Raw genomic sequence first — 18,393 nt, forward strand, 5'->3', positions numbered from 1 at the left:
AGACACGGGCTGCCCACACTCGAGTATTGTTGTGTTTTGGAAAGCCGATGCCGCACAATCAATCCCGTATATTATTATTGTTGTTATTTTGTGAAATATCCGCAACATGCAGCGTGCAGTCGCCTCCCACGCACTCGCCGATTCCGGATCAGGCTGATCGTTAAAGTGTGAGCTGACACAGATATTGCTGCAGCGGCAGCCGCCGTGTTCATAATGTATACACTGACGCGCGTCACATGGAGTCGAGATCAAAGGGTAGCGAGCCCCCCTAGTGCGATGCCAGGGCCGATGATGGCACGCTGTCAGGACTGTGTCGCTGTGAGTTTGCATTGATCGGTGTGAACGGGCGAGCGGCACACAGCGGAGCCGAGGCGCGTGTGCACAAACACACGCCTCAGCGGCGGACGTCAGCGCACTTTCGGGGAGGATCCTGACTCGTCCCGCTAAGCTACGCAGCAGAAGCGCTGGAAGCTACGGCTTGGCGAGGGGGGAGGGGAGTGGGGGGAGCAGAAGGAGGAGGAGAAGGAGGAGGACTCGGGTATAATCTGCTTGCAAAGCTCGGCAAAATGTTCAGGGCGCAGAGCAAGTGCAAAGGCTGATTTCGACAGTCACGGCCGCGATCCGCAGCGGTGATCGCGCACACTCGGCAAGCCGGTGGAGGAGCACGCTCAGTGCGGTGCCCCCAGTGCCGCTTTCCGTCTTCTCTTTTAAATGCACACTGTTCGCATGTGGGTGTTGAACCCGGGCTCGAGGATCTCAAAATCCCCACCAGGTTGGTCTCAAGCATGGACTTTTCCGAAGTAGAAAGTTTCCTGGACCAGCACCCCGAACTGTTCGAAGACTACCTGAACAGGAAAGGTAAGCAGAGCATGGTGGACAAATGGCTCAAAACGCACCAGGTGAGCAAGGCTCCGGGAAACCAGTGTGGCAGCGAAACCGAGAAGAACGGCGGCGGCGGCAACAGCAGCACCAGTGGCGGCGGCGGCAGCAGGAAGGACAGCTGGGTGAACAGAGGAGACGGTCTGCAAAGGAGGGCTTCCCACAAGGAGCTGAGGAAAAGTTTTGCACGATCCAAAGCCATCAACGTGAACAGGACTTATGACGAGCACGTCAACTCCCGAGCCCAGGAACCCCTGACCAGCATGCGGAGACGGGCTCTGCTGAGGAAAGCCAGCTCGTTACCCCCCACCACAGCTCACATTCTAAGTGCCCTGCTCGAGTCCCGGGTGAACATCCCTCAGTATCCGTCGACCGCCATAGACTTCAAATATTATCTCAAACAGCACAACGAGAGGGAGTTCTTCCTCGAACTCGTCAAAGATATCTCCAATGACCTGGACATCACAAGCCTCAGCTACAAAATCCTTGTGTTCGTCTGCATCATGGTCGATGCTGACCGGTGCTCCTTGTTCTTGGTGGAGGGCACCGCCAACAAGAAAACCTTGGTGTCCAAATTTTTTGACGTGCACGCGGGCACCACGGTGCTGCCATCCTTGAGTATCGAAAACTCAGACGAAGTGCAGGTGCCGTGGGGGAAAGGAATCATTGGATATGTGGCGGAGCACGGAGAGACGGTCAACATCCCCGACGCCTATCAGGTACCCATTTCACTATATAACCTGCTCATAAATATTATTATGATGATGATTATTATATATATATTAGTATTGTTAGGATGATGACGATCTGTTTGGCGCGAACTCCGCTTACCAGATGGCATTCCTCGTGTCTTTTGTGCCAAAGGTCTGTTAGCCTGTGATCGCTGATCGTCGCTGTTCGGTTCTGCACGGCCAACAACTTACCTGCTTACTGGCAACACATTCTGACTGAAAGGGGGCTTCCAACTGTCCACAACTGTCATTTGAAAAGAAACGCTGCTTGAAGTCTGGACGTCAGAGTTCCAGTGCATCTGACGTTTTACGAGCCCGGGGGTGGTCTTGAGAGAATTGCGCACAGTTGGGGAAATCGGCGGACCGCTGAGGAGCGGAGCCCCGCGTTTGTATGTTTACAGCGACAACCCGAAGAAGTGTGAATCAAATTCTCAAAGTGATTAAGAAATACATAAATAGGAAATTGCCGAGTGAAAAGAGAGGGTCGAGCAGTTTAAATAAAAAGATGATCTCCTTATGGTGTCTGTTGCGAATACCTTCAGAAGAACCGATTTTCGACGTGCTTGATAAGGCTGCTGTTTCTGAAAAAGCAGAATTGGGGCTTCGTTTTAATGTCCAACCTGTCGAAATATATCATGGGTTTTATTTGACACACTGTGTGATGGGCTCATTAGCAATGTGGATATATGGGGTGAACCCGCGACAGGAGGGGTCCCCTGCATTTTAGATATCACAAGAAACGCTCACTGGAGGTCACTGCCTTCCTTCACAATAAATGTGTAAAGACTTTGTAATTTCTCAAAAAGCGTTGACAACATTTCTACACACACATATTTATATATAAGTGTGTGTGTGTTTGTGTGTGTGTATAGATAGATAGAATAACGCGCCTTGCAAATGTCACTGTTACAAGGCACTTTATGCTGTCCGCCTTTGCGTATAGTGCCTTCAAGGCTGCAACATGTCAAGAAAACATAGAAGGCACGCCATCTGTCAATCACTGAGTGTCTTGCAAGTGTCACCATTACAAAGCACTTTAATCTATCTATCTATCTATCTATCTATCTATCTATCTATCTATCTATCTATCTATCTATCTATCTATCTATCTATCTATTATATAGTGCCTTTCATATCTATCTATCTATCTATCTATCTATCTATCTATCTATCTATCTATCTATCTATCTATCTATCTATCTATTATATAGTGCCTTTCATATCTATCTATCTATCTATCTATCTATCTATCTATCTATCTATCTATCTATCTATCTATTATATAGTGCCTTTCATATCTATCTATCTATCTATCTATCTATCTATCTATCTATCTATCTATCTATCTATCTATGTATCTATCTATCATCATATAGTGCCATCCCACCTGTTTATTTATGAATCATATAGTACATTCCAATCTATTTATCATTCATATAGTGCCTTAGCGTCTGTCCATTTATATATTAATAAATCACAGAGTGCATTCCAGTCTATTTATACATTTATCAATCATATAGTGTCTTCCCATATATCAATAATATAGTGACTTCCCATCTATTTATTGATCATATAGTGCCTTCTCTTTTATTCATTTATCAATAATATAGTGCCTTCTTGTCTTTCTAATTATTGATCATGTAGTGCCTTTCCATGTATCTGTTTATCTATTACTCAATCGTATAGTGGCTTCCCATCTATGTATCCATTTATTAATCATATAGTGCCTTCCTATCTATGTATGTAGTTATCATTCATATAGCGCCTTCTCTATCTATCTATCTATCTATCTATCTATCTATCTATCTATCTATCTATCTATCTATCTATCATCATATAGTGCCTTTCCACCTGATTATTTATGAATCATATAGTACATTCCAATCTATTTATCATTCATATAGTGCCTTAGCGTCTGTCCATTTATATATTAAAAAATCACAGAGTGCATTCCAGTCTATTTATACATTTATCAATCATATAGTGTCTTCCCATATATCAATAATATAGTGCCTTCCCATCTATTTATTGATCATATAGTGCCTTCTCTTTTATTCATTTATCAATAATATAGTGCCTTCTTGTCTTTCTAATTATTGATCATGTAGTGCCTTTCCGTGTATCTGTTTATCTATTACTCAATCGTATAGTGGCTTCCCATCTATGTATCCATTTATTAATCATATAGTGCCTTCCTATCCATTTATCTAGTTATCATTCATATAGCGCCTTATCTATCTATCTATCTATCTATCTATCTATCTATCTATCTATCTATCTATCTATCTATCTCATGTAGTGATTTTTCTATCAATGTGTGTATCTATTTATCATACTGTACCTTCGCATCTATATATATATATATATATCTTTCTATTCAGCCGTCCATTTATCTTCAAACCCACTTATCCAGAGCAGGGTTATGGGGTAGCTGGAGCCTATCCCAGCATGCATCAGGACTAACCCCTGTACAGGGCACCAGTCCATTTCTTCGTGTGTGTCTGTGTATTTGGATGTGTGCGCCTTCCCATTCATATGGTGCCTTTCGATCTATGTGTCAGTCTATCTTTAACGTCTTTCTCTGTCTGTTATTTCCCGTCATCTCACTGCCCCTCGTACGTTTTTCTGTGTTCTAGCCATTTGTCTGCTTGCCACTTCGTCTGTCCCCATTAGTGTCCCAGTTCAGCTGTCACCCTGCGTTGTGACTTCTCCCCGTCTCCTCTCCTTTCCTTCACGATCTCCGCCTTGATGGACTCGTTTTTTTTTCTCTCTTGGCTGCACTCCTTTTTCTAGTCCTCGCCCACAGTCTGTCTCTCTCTCTCACTCTCTCAGTCTCGTCATTTCTGTCTGTTGCACCCCATCTTACATAAATGTGAGGGCGCACCTTTGATGTCACTGTGCATTTCGATCAGGGTCCCGTGTACCTGTCGTCGTTTGCACTGGCGGCTCGTGTCGAGTCCTGAGCTAAACGTGCGACCCTCAATGGTCCTTTCTAACGAGCGCAGCATGGGATCCCACGGGAAGGTAAATACATCCTGTGTAGTTGGTTAGATCTGTAACCCAGATGGCCTGATATTATGTAAGATGACCTAAAACACGAGCAGTGTCCATGAAATCTGCCAATGTAGATAACGGAGAGCGCGAAAAGAGATGCGGGATTATAAACCTCATTCGTAGGCATCAAGGACAGGTGCTGAAAGCGGCCCATGCAATTAGCTCGCGGGACGATTTAAACTCGATCACTGAATCAGTCTCGACAAACAATCGGACCTGACTGTTTAACTCGTTTAAGAAAGAAAGATCGAAAGAGACAGAGTTGGAGGAGGGGCCGGCGTTTACGGGCTGTGTGCCACAAAGTTGATCAGGAATGAACTTATTAGTGTATTTCAGCTGTCCAGGCACGCGACGGCAGGGGGCGACATTACAGCGGATGAGCAAGAGTTTGTAACCGTTCAAGCTGTTTGAGTCTCGGGAGACGACGTACACTCTGAGACAGCCGGGGCTCCGTAGTGGAATTCAGTTCACCTTATTGTATGGAGATGGAGCAAAGACTGAGATCAGAGAAGGAAACTCGAGGGAGACATTACGTAAACTGGCCAGGCAATGGCAAGAAGTGCACCACTCATGCCAGCTCTCGAGGAAATGCTGTGTACTAGAACTGAGGATATTATATAGCCATATAATGTGTCTATTATATAGCGTCTTTCATATTTATCTATACCAAAGATATAGTGCCTTTCACGAAGTGCACAACTAACGGCAACTCCCAAGGAAATGCTGTGTACTAGAAATGCAGATATTATATAGCCATCTAAGGTGCCTGTCTATTATATAGTGTCATTCATATCCATCTACCAATTATAGAGCGCCTTTCATATCAATCTGTTATATAGTGGCGTAAATAACTATCAATGTGTCTTATCTATTATATAGTGTCTATCCATCCATCCATCAATCCATCTTCTTAAACCGTTTATCCAGGGCACGGTCACATGGCAGCTGGAGCCTATGCCAGCAAGCATCAGGTGCAAGGCAGGAACAACATCTGGACAGAACACCAGTCTATCACAAGGATGGCATTCACATACACACGCATCTTAATGATCCAATTGTGTAGAACAATACACATCAGTACATTCATATTGGAGACTACTAAACTATCTATCTATCTATCTATCTATCTATCTATCTATCTATCTATCTATCTATCTATCTATCTATCTATCTATCTATCTATCTATCTATCTATCTATCTATCTATCAATTATATAGTGCCTTTTCTATCTATCTATCTATCTATCTATCTATCTATCTATCTATCTATCTATCTATCTATCTATCTATCTATCTATCTATCTATCTATCTAATATGTTGCACATCACTACTGTCGGGGAATAACTATGAGTGGGCCCACATTCATCTAGTATTTATTAAATTACGCATATGAAGAGTAGAAGTCACCACAGCTTTTGTATTTGTGCCTCTGTTTTGTTGTCTTTCTTATATGCCATTTGCTATGGGATTTGTAAAAGCCGTGCTAATGTTTGTGATGAGCCATCTGTTGGATTAACAAATACAATGCATGTTTGTCTCTCTTAAATGCCATTTGGTATGGGATTTGTAAAAGCGGTTCTAATGCTTGTGATATGACATCTATTGGAATGAAAAATAAAATGCTTTTTATTACCACATGTATTACAAAATACATTCCAATAGATAGTGCCCTGCAGATTTTAACTCTAAACATGTCAAACAGAGAGTAACAGAAATCAGCTTATCCACCTTAATAAAAGGACATGTGTGTGTGTGTATCTATCTGAGTGTCCGTCTTCTTGCCATGTCTCTGTTATATGCCATTTGGTATGGGATTTGTAAAAGCATCTTTTGTTGGAATGAAAAGATTGCATTAACAACAGAATATTCATCCATTATCCAACCCGCTGAATCTGAACACAGGGTCACGGGGGTCTGCTGGAACCAATCCTAGCCAACACAGGGCACAAGGCAGGAACCAATCCTGGGCAGGATGCCAACCCACCGCAGGACTACAACAGAATATGCATTACAAAATATATTGCAATTGATGACGGACTCACAAACGTTAACACTGAATATCCTGAGGCCTACATTGATCACATATATTTCAGCTTGTCTTAGACGGGTAGTACAGCTTGTTAACTAAATAAAATGACACAGCCAAAAAAATCGTAACGTTCCAATCCATAAAAAAGTTATGTGCGATAAACTGGAATAACAGAGGAAGAAAGAATTCAAAACTGAAATTTATTTAACACTTGATGGCGAAGCTTTTGTTTGCAATGACAGCTTCAAGACACTTCCTGTACAAAGAAAGGAGTCTGTCACAGTGTTCAGGTGTGAGTTTGGCCCACCTTCTACACAGAGTGTCTCTACAGCTTGAATAATCCAAGGGGGCCCCTGATGAATCTTCACCTTCAGCTCCTTTCACAAGTCTGGTGATTGACTGGTCACTCCAACTCCATTATGTTCTTCCTCTGGATCCACCTGCCATTCCCCTTTGCAGTATGTTTAAGATTGTTAACCTGCTGAAATGTCCACCCCGTCTCATCCCCATCCTCCTGGTGGATGGCCACAGATGCTTCTCAAGAAATTTCCCAGTACATGGCTCCATTTATCTTCCTTTTGATAATCTACAATCCACCAGTACCATGAGAAGAAAAACAGCCCCATATTATACTTCCACCTTCGAATTTCATTGTACTCTCTTAAAAATAATGGTCCTTTAATGTCATTTTATGTTTCTTTACTGGTTTGTGTAGTTTGTCATGGAACCATTACTTGAATGCACACCATTTCATTATGGGAAGGTTTTTTTTTTTTGCATATGAAGTTAACTCTTCATGCTTTGAAGAACTTCCTTATAGAAAGTAACCTCAAATCTTTAATAATATGGTAGGCTATATAGCAGGACACTAACAGATTATATGCCATTTGGTATTTGATTCATAAAAGCAGGTGCTAATGCTTGTGATGCACCATCAGTTAGAATGCAAAATGTAATGCATTTTATTACTGCACATTTTTGTGACACACTATATGTTGGAATGCAAAATGTAATGCATTTTATCACTACACATGTTTGTGATGCGCCATCTGTTGAAATGAATAATGCAATGCATTTTATTACTACACATGTTTTTGATGCAGCTTCTGTTGGAATTGAAAATGCAATGCATTTTATCACTGCACATGTTTGTGACATGCCATCTGTTGGAATGAAAAATGCAATGCATTTTATTATTACACATGTTTGTGATGCAGCATCTTTTGGAATGAAAAATGAAATGTATTTATTACTATGCATATTTGTGATGTGCTTTTTGTTGTAATGAAAAGTGCAAGCATTTTATCACTACGCATGTTTGTGATGTGCCATCTGTTGGAATGAAAAATACAATGCATTTTATTACTACAAACAGTTGTGACACACCATCTGTTGGAATGAAAAATGAAATGCATTTATTACTACGCATGTTTGTGAAGCACTGCATTTTTCATTCCAAAAGATGTTGCATTTTATCACTACAAACGTTTGTGACACACCATCTGTTGGAATGAAAAATGAAATGCATTTATTACTATGCATGTTTGTGATGCGCCTTCTGTTGGAATGAAAAATGCAATGCATTTTATCACTATGCATGTTTGTGACACATCATCTGTTGGAATGAGAAATGCAAGCATTTTATCACTATGCATGTTTGTGACGTGCCATCTGTTGGAGTGAAAAATGCAATACATTTTATCACTACAAACGTTTGTGACACACCATCTGTTGAAATGAAAAATGAAATGCATTTTATTACTATGCATGTTTGTGATGTGCCTTCTGGTGGAATAAAAAATGCAAGCATTTTTTCACTATTCATGTTTGTGACGTGCCATCTGTTGGAAGGAAAATGGCAATGCATTTTATTGCTACACATGTTTGTGATGCACCATCTGTTGGAATGAAAAATGGAATGCATTTTATTACTACATATGTTTGTGATGCAGCATCTTTTGGAATGAAAAATACTGTGCATTTTATCACTAGAAATGTTTGTGACACACCATCTGTTGGAATGAAAAATGCAATGCATTTTATTACTACATATGTTTGTGATGCAGCATCTTTTGGAATGAAAAATGCAGTGCATTTTATCACTAGAAACGTTTGTGACACACCATTTGTTGGAATGAAAAATGAAATGCATTTATTACTACGCATGTTTGTGATGTGCCTTCTGTTGGAATGAAAAATGCAATGCATTTTATCACTATGCATGCTTGTGACACGCCATCTGTTGGAATAAAAACTGCAATGCATTTTATTGCTACACATGTTTGTGATGCACCATCTGTTGGAATGAAAAATGGAATGCATTTTATTACTACATATGTTTGTGATGCAGCGTCTTTTGGAATGAAAAATGCAGTGCATTTTATCACTAGAAACGTTTGTGACACACCATCTGTTGGAATGAAAAATGAAATGCATTTATTACTACGCATGTTTGTGATGTGTCTTCTGTTGGAATGAAAAATGCAATGCATTTTATCACTATGCATGCTTGTGACACGCCATCTGTTGGAATAAAAACTGCAATGCATTTTATCACTATGCATGTTTGTGACACGCCATCTGTTGGAATGAAAAATGGAATGCATTTTATTGCTACACATGTTTGTGATGCGCCATATGTTGGAATGAATAATGCAAGGCATTTTATTACTAATAAACCTGGACTTAGCTTCTGTGATTGCATGCAGCAAGAGAGCTTCTAAAATCTGGAACCTGCTGGTATTTTACAAATTTGTTACCATCTATTTATGGTTATTTACTGTATGGAGCATGTTATGTATCTCAGTAAACAAAGATTCTTTCTAGGACCTTCATGTGGATGGTCTCCCACAGTTCCTGGTGGTTCATTTTGAAGGTGCTGTCAGAGTTTTGGGGAGTTCTGTGTTTTTGCTGTGCCTTGTGTTTATTGTGATTTGTTGGATTTTTTGTTTTTTTACTGTTCTGCGGTGAAATTCTGTTTTTTTTTTGGTCTTTGTTTGCTTGGAGTGCCTTATGTTTTTAAGTAACTCCATTTTTGCCATAGTGCTCTTTGGAGCTTCACAGTATTACAGAGCATTTTTTGTGAAGGATAAAAACAATTTATTTTTATGAGGTTTTGTGGTTGTGTGTTTATTTAGCTGGGGTTTGGTGCTGTTATATTCCCATTTAATGGGCATTAATTTGCAACTTTTTGGGATTTACATGCTTTGGGACTGCAAGTGCCCAATGGCCTCTACCCATCATGAGACGTTTCTAAGTTAACTTGAATCCAGAGGTGGGTAACCCGTTTCCAAAGAGTTGAAGATTTAAACCACCAACATTAGAATATTAGAACAATCTGGATGAGAACAAGCCATTCAACCCAACAAAACTCGCCAGTCCTATCCACTTAATTGTTTGAAAAAACATCAAGTCTCTAAAGTCTTACTGTCTGCCACACTACTTGGTCACTTAGCCCATGTGTTTGTGGTCCTCTAGGTGAAGAAAAACTTTCTAATGTTTGTATGAAATTTCCCCTTAACAAGTTTCCAACTGTGTCCCCGTGTTCTTGATGAACTCATTTTAAAGTCATCATCTCGATCCACTGCACTAATTCCCTTCATCACTTTAAACACTTCAGTCAGGTCTCCTCTTAATCTCTGTAAAGGCTCAGCTCTTTTAATCTTTCCTCATAACTCATCCCCTGTAGCCCTGAATCAGCCTAGTTGCTCTTCTCTGGACCTTCTCTTGTGCTGTTATGTCCTTTTTGTAGCCTGGAGACCAAAACTGTACCCAGGACTCCAGATGAGGCCTCACCAGTGTGTTATAAAGCTTGAGCAGAACCTCCTGTGACTTGTACTCCACACATCAAGGCGCTATATAACCTGACATTCTGTTAGCCTTCTTAATGGCTTCTGAACACTGTCGGGAAGTCGATAGCTTAGAGTCCACTATGACTCCTAAATCCTTCTCATAAGGTGGACTTTTGATTTTCCGACCTCCCATTGTGTATTCAAATCTCACATTTTTACTTCCTATTTGTAATACTTAACATTTACTGACATTAAATTTAATCTGCACTCACTCGCCTCCTTAAGAACTCGAGGGTATTACCTGGTCCTGGTGATTTGTTTGATTTCAGCCTGTTTAATCTCAGCAGCTCTTCTCTCTCTACAGTTTCCAAATCCTTCAGCACCTCCTTAGTAGTCCCTGTTACGGCTGTGAGGTTATCCACTCGCTCACTTGTGAAGACCTCAGAAAAATGTGAGTTTAGGGCATCCACAATTTCACTGTCTGTATCTTTTAATTCTCCTTTACTATTCCTGATGCACTTCACCTCCTTGACTGTCCTACTAAAACACTGAATGGATCTCTTAGGGTCGTCTTTCACCTTATCTGCTATTTTCCTCTCCAACTGTCTTTTAGCTTCCCTTATATCCTTTTTAATGGTTGCCCTCATTAGATTAGATAAGAACTTTATTTATCCCGAGGGAAATTCTTTTGTCATATACATGCTCAGTGCAACAAGAGGAATAAAGATAAGGTAGTAAAGATGTTCTCATACGCTCCATGATTCTCATTGCAGTTATTCATCTTATACATAATAATAATAATAATAATAATAATAATAATAATAATAATAATAATAACTGTGCAGCTTCTTTTTTAAATCTTTATCAGTCCACTGTGGAGTTTTCCTAAATTTCCGATTTATTCCAAATGTAGATATGTACCTATCCTGCATTACCTGTAGAACATTTTTAAACATCTCCCTCTGCTCCTCGACTGTCTCCACATTTAAAAGCTTATCCCAGTCTATCCTCCTTAGACTTTACCACATCTGCTCAAAATTTGACCTACCAAAGTTCAACTTAACAGTTTTAGTTTTTGCATCCGCACTCTTACAAAACACTGAGAATTGCATTATATTATGGTCACGTGACCTAAGTGGTCCAATCACCTCGACTTCGTCAATTCTGTCCTGATTATTACAAAAACCTAAACCCAGACAGGCGTCCCCCCGTGTTGGTGCTTAAACATACGGAGTTAAAAAAACAGGCACTGGTGCAACTCAGGGAGAAGAACCCATTTGTGGAATTCGCTGCTTACTGTGTCCAATACTTTTTTCCGGTGTCATTCCACTTTGCTGTGGTGGGCTGGTGCCCTGCCTGGGATTTGTTCCTGTCTTCTGCCCTGTGCTGGCTGGGATTGGCTCCAGCAGACCCCATGATCCTGTAGTTAGGATATAGCGGGTTGGTCCATGACTGACTGACTGACATTGCACTGTATTGTAGATCACTTTTTTTATGGACTGATTTGTTCCAATTTCTTCAGCTATGTTGTTTTATTGAGTTAATACTAAGGTACAGTCATATGAAAAAGTTTGGGACCCCCTCTCAGCCTGCATAATAATTGACTCTCCTTTCAACAATAAAGATAACAGTGGTATGTCTTTCATTTCCTAGGAACATCTGAATACTGCGGTGTTCTCCAAACAAAGATTTTTAGTGAAACAGTATTTAGTTGTATGAAATTAAATCAAATGTGAAAAACTGGCTGTGCACAAATGTGGGTCCCCTTGTCATTGTGCTGATTTGAATGTCTGTCACTGCTCAATGCTGATTACTTACAACACCAAATTGGTTGGATGAGCTCGTTACGCCTTGAACTTCATAGACAGGTGTGTCCAATCATGACATATAAAGGTATTTAAGGTGGTCAATTACAAGTTGTGCTTCCTTCCCTTTGACTCTTCTCTGAAGAGTGACAGCATGGGATCCTCAAAGCAACTCTCCAAAGATCTGAAAACAAAGATTGTTGAGTCTCCTGGTTTAGGGGAAGGCTCCAAAAAGCCATCTCAGAGGTTTAAACTGTCAGTTTCTGTAACTGTAAGGAATGTCATCAGGAAATGGAAGGCCACAGGCACAGTTGCTGTTAAACCCACCAGGCCAGGGAGACCAAGACAAATACAGGAGCGTCATATGGGCAGGATTGTGAGAATGGTGACAGACAACACACAGATCACTTCCAAAGATATGCAAGAACATCTTGCTGCAGATGGTGTATCTGTACATCGTTCTACAATTCAGCACAATTTGCACAAAAAACATCTGTATGGCAGGGTGATGAGAAAGAAGCCCTTTCTACACTCACGCCACAAACATAGTCGCTTGTTGTATGCCAATGCTCATTTAGACAAGCCAGATTCATTTTGGAACAAAGTGCTTTGGACTGATGAGACAAAAATGGAGTTATTTGGTCAAAACAAAAAGCGCTTTGCATGGCGGAAGAAGAACACCGCATTCCAAGAAAAACACCTGCTACCTACTGTCACATTTGGTGGAGGTTCCATCATGCTGTGGGGCTGTGTGGCTAGTTCAGGGACTGGGGCCCTTGTTAAAGTCGAGGGTTGGATGAATTCAACCCAATATCAACAAATTCTTCAGGATAATGTTCAAGCATCAGTCACAACGTTGAAGTTACGCAGGGGTTGGATATTCCAAGACAATGACCCAAAACACAGTTCGAAATCTACAAAGGCATTCATGCAGAGGGAGAAGTACAATGTTCTGGAATGGCCGTCACAGTCCCCTGACTTGAATATCATTGAAAATCTATGGGATGATTTGAAGCAGGCTGTCCATCAAATTGAACTGAACTGGAGAGATTTTGTATGAAGAATGGTCAGAAATACCTCCATCCAGAATCAGACACTCATCAGAGGCTATAGGAGGACAGCGTCTAGAGGCTGTTAGATTTACAAAAAGAGGCTCAGCTAAGTATTGATGTCATATCTCTGTTGGGGTGCCCACATTTATGCACCTCTCTAATTTTGTTATGATGCATATTGCATATTTTCTGTTAATCCAATAAACTTAATGTCACTGCTGAAATCCTACTGTTTCCATAAGGCATGTCAGATATTAAAAGGAAGTTGCCTCTTTGAAAGCTCAGACAATGAGAAACAAAAATCCAAAGAATTAAGAGGGGTTCCCAAACTTTTTCATATGACCATATGGTTGACATTTCATGCGGATAGCTGCATTGGTGATATGATGAACGAGTATAATGTTGACAGTTTTTTTTTTTTTTTTTTGTATATGGTGTTCAAGAACATTCCGGTTCCTGTCTGGTAAACACATCTGGATGACAAGTGTGTAGTGAACGTTGGAGATGAATACTCGTCACATCTAGAAAGTGTTGGGGTGCCAGCTGGGTCACCCCTTTTAATCCAGAGCAATAACAGCAAACAAAAAGAATGCTTGATGGCGTGAAAAGAGCCAGCGAGGGTGTTAGTCTTCTCGCCACCAAAGTCAAATGGGTTGTCAGGTTGATCATAACGTGGGTCCGAACTGAGATGACATTCTCCTGGGCGTCGCCTCATGGGTTGTTAGGGGCGGAGTCAATTGTGGGTGTCTTCTCGTTGCTGTGGATGAAAGAAGACACAAAGATGGTAGCAGCTGTGCCCCCTCTCTGCCCGGGGTGGTATTGCTTACATCTCATAAACTTGGAGAACCTTTAGTCCATTGTTCTTTTCATTGTACATCCTTCCTTTAGCAGGGATCACTCAATCTTTTAAAGACATCCCTGATGATGTGTACTGTGTATATTTTATATATATATACAGTGGTGTGAAAAACCACCACTTCCTGATTTCTTATTCTTTTGCATGTTTGTCACACAAAATGTTTCTGATCATCAAACACATTTAACCATTAGTCAAATATAACACAAGTAAACACAAAATGCAGTTTGTAAATGGTGGTTTTTATTATTTAGGGAGAAAAAAAAATCCAAACCTACATGGCCCTGTGTGAAAAAGTAATTGCCCCCTGAACCTAATAACTGGTTGGGCCACCCTTAGCAGCAATAACTGCAATCAAGCGTTTGCGATAACTTGCAATGAGTCTTTTACAGCGCTCTGGAGGAATTTTGGCCCACTCATCTTTGCAAAATTGTTGTAATTCAGCTTTATTTGAGGGTTTTCTAGCATGAACCGCCTCTTTAAGGTCATGCCATAGCATCTCAATTGGATTCAGGTCAGGACTTTGACCAGGCCACTCCAAAGTCTTCATTTTGTTTTTCTTCAGCCATTCAGAGGTGGATTTGCTGGTGTGTTTTGGGTCATTGTCCTGTTGCAGCACCCAAGATCGCTTCAGCTTGAGTTGACGAAGAGATGGCCGGACATTCTCCTTCAGGATTTTTTGGTAGACAGTAGAATTCATGGTTCCATCTATCACAGCAAGCCTTCCAGGTCCTGAAGCAGCAAAACAACCCCAGACCATCACACTACCACCACCATATTTTACTGTTGGTATGATGTTCTTTTTCTGAAATGCTGTGTTCCTTTTACGCCAGATGTAACGGGACATTTGCCTTCCAAAAAGTTCAACTTTTGACTCATCAGTCCACAAGGTATTTTCCCAAAAGTCTTGGCAATCATTGAGATGTTTCTTAGCAAAACTGAGACGAGCCCTAATGTTCTTTTTGCTTAACAGTGGTTTGCATCTTGGAAATCTGCCATGCAGGCCGTTTTTGCCCAGTCTCTTTCTTATGGTGGAGTCGTGAACACTGACCTTAATTGAGGCAAGTGAGGCCTGCAGTTCTTTAAATGTTGTCCTGGGGTCTTTTGTGACCTCTCGGATGAGTCGTCTCTGCGCTCTTGGGGTAATTTTGGTCGGCCGGCCACTCCTGGGAAGGTTCACCACTGTTCCATGTTTTTGCCATTTGTGGATAATGGCTCTCACTGTGGTTCGCTGGAGTCCCAAAGCTTTAGAAATGGCTTTATAACCTTTACCAGACTGATAGATCTCAATTACTTCTGTTCTCATTTGTTCCTGAATTTCTTTGGATCTTGGCATGATGTCTAGCTTTTGAGGTGCTTTTGGTCTACTTCTCTGTGTCAGGCAGCTCCTATTTAAGTGATTTCTTGATTGAAACAGGTGTGGCAGTAATCAGGCCTGGGGGTGGCTACGGAAATTGAACTCAGGTGTGATACACCACAGTTAGGTTATTTTTTAACAAGGGGGCAATTACTTTTTCACACAGGGCCATGTAGGTTTGGATTTTTTTTCTCCCTAAATAATAAACACCATCATTTAAAAACTGCATTTTGTGTTTACTTGTGTTATATTTGACTAATGGTTAAATGTGTTTGATGATCAGAAACATTTTGTGTGACAAACATGCAAAAGAATAAGAAATCAGGAAGGGGGCAAATAGTTTTTCACACCACTGTATGTATATATATATATATATATATATATATATATATATATATATATATATATATATATATATATATATATATATATATATATATATATATATATATATATATATATATTATATATATATATATATATATATATATATATATATATATATATATACTCATGGCATTCGTAGCCGTGGCGCAACTTTAGGGGCTTTGCCTCTGGCGCTGACGTCCGAGGTTCGATTCCCGAGAGGGAGTGCAGTACAGTGTGTACGCCTGATGAGCCCAGAATTAGGGTGAAACACGTGTCGCGTACTCTTTGCATTATTTGACAGTAAAACTGTATATGTATATATATATATATATATATATACTTTTTTTTAAACCACACCAGCTCGATTTATGCTTCACAAATAAAAGAGTGGCTCACTCACAATTATTAATATGGTTTCCGTTTTGCTGGAATTTAATTGATTATGGCTTCACCTGACATTCATCCTAAGACTGATCCGGTGCTTGCATCTTTCTGCATGACTGCTAAGTCCAGTGTGTGAAACCTTGGACTTGGCATGTTAAATCAGCGGTTCTCAAACTGTGGGGTGCGCCGCCCCTAGGGGGAAGTAACAAAAAAGGGGGGGCGCGAATGTTGCCATATGTGGCGTAATTTTGCTGTTCATAGGAAAATTTTAAACTTGTAGTGGTGTATCGGCAGCAAAAAAATATAGGAATACATTTTATTAGGGTTTCAAAAAAAAAACATTTGGGGGGGCGCGATTATGAAAACACAGGTCGCAAATACTTAAAGGTTGAGAAGCGCTGTGTTAAATCCATTTCTCGTTCCTGTTACTTTCATTAAATGAAAATTTCAAAACGGTGTTGTATAATTTCATCATTGGCGCTGGAAAAAATGGTTTGTACATTTACAGTACAATACAATTTATTTTTGTATAGCCCAAAATCACACAAGGAGTGCTGCAGTGGGCTTAACAGACTCTGTCTTTTGATAGTATACCCCCCCCACCCCCCCCAGTCTTGACTCTCTAAGACCAGGGGTCCCCAACTCCACTGTGGCTGCAGATTTTCATTCTAACCCTTTTCTTAATTGGTGACCTGTTTTTGCTGCTAATGAACTTTTTTTCCATTCATTTTAACTGACTTATTTTTTTAAGATTAGGGGGCTTTGCCCCCTGCTGGCTTTGCATGATCTCTCCCCGTTATGCTCCAGCCAGTTCGCGTCTCTGCCGCTCACGTTGTGAAATGCTGAAGGCACGCTAAGGAGATGCGGTCTGATCAGCTGCTGTCTTTCTGCTGCCGAGCTGCGTGTTCTGCTTGTCGCGCTGTGCATCGATCATTTAAATGCCTGTACAGCAGCGGCTGCCCTTCTCACTGCCTTGTCTCACGGAACATCAAAGTGTCTTCCGAGAAGAAGATCATGTACCTTCCAAGCCTTCCAAGATTTTTTTTTTTATAATAGACAGATTGGTTCCCCTTAATTTCTTCCACGTTCTTCTGATTTGCTTCATTTCTTTCCTTCAATGGCACCCAAACAGAGTGAATGAGATAACAGAAGACCACCTAAGTCAGGGCCTCAAAATCCAACCAATTTCACTCCAACCAGTTGCTTAATGAGGCGCTGAGTGTTACTGTTAATTAAACTCGTTCTTTAATTCTGTGGCTCTAATTGTGTAACAGCAGACATTTCTGAAATTGATGATTTTCTCTTTCCAAGTGTACTGTTAAAATGTTTTATGGACCTGAGCAGAACGGCATTCTTGAGACCTTCACCTTTCTTTATTTTCAGATATTGTATGATGGTCACAGTTTGCTGGTCCTGCTTTGCTTCATTTTGTATCTCATTATTGTTTGGGGGGCTAATTAAGGAAAAAGAAACAATTACGGGGTCTGAGCGTTCAAGAGGTCCAACAGGTGGCGTAGTGGTAGTGCTGCTGCTTTGCAGTAAGGAGATTGTGGAAGATTGTGGGTTCACTTCCCGGTTCCTCCCTGTGTGGACAGCACTTTGAGTACTGAGAAAGGCGCTATATAAATGTAATGAATTATTATTATTATTAAGAGCAGGTCAATTAAAATGAATTCAAAAGAAGTTAATTAGCAGCAAAATCTGGTCACCAATTAAGAAAAGAGTGAGAATGAAAACCTGCAGCCACTGCGGCTCTCCAGGACTGGAGTTTGAGACCCCTGCTCTAAGAAGACAATTTGTTTCCTTGCACTTTGATTATTGTAATGCATTGCTTACTGGCTTAGACAAATCCTCCATTTCACGTCTTCAGACTTTACAAAATGTAGCTGCCAGGTTGCTAACTCATTCTAGAAGGAGAGATCACATTACGCGTATTTAATACTCTTTGCATTGGCTTCCAGTTGATTTTCGGATTAGTTTTAAAATTCTGGTACTTGAATGTAGAGCAATGAATGGACAAGGGTGGCATGGTGGTGCAGTGGGTAGCGCTGCTGCCTTGCAGTTAGGAGACCCGGGTTCGCTTCC

The 18,393-nt window shown here is 40.7% G+C and overlaps 1 protein-coding gene across 1 annotated transcript in view; it reads left to right on the top strand.

Annotated features, from left to right (window-relative positions):
- The first annotated feature begins 276 nt into the window (after positions 1-276).
- pde11a (phosphodiesterase 11a) overlaps positions 277-18,393 on the top strand; it is a 428,873-nt gene continuing 410,756 nt past the window's right edge. Inside the window, exons 1-2 of the mRNA XM_051930468.1 lie at positions 277-318; positions 609-1,598. Of these exons, the coding sequence (XP_051786428.1) occupies positions 277-318; positions 609-1,598 (1,032 nt within the window). The remainder of the gene's footprint in view (positions 319-608; positions 1,599-18,393) is intronic.

Source organism: Erpetoichthys calabaricus, chromosome 8, assembly GCF_900747795.2.
Source record: "Erpetoichthys calabaricus chromosome 8, fErpCal1.3, whole genome shotgun sequence".
Taxonomy (NCBI): domain Eukaryota; kingdom Metazoa; phylum Chordata; class Cladistia; order Polypteriformes; family Polypteridae; genus Erpetoichthys; species Erpetoichthys calabaricus.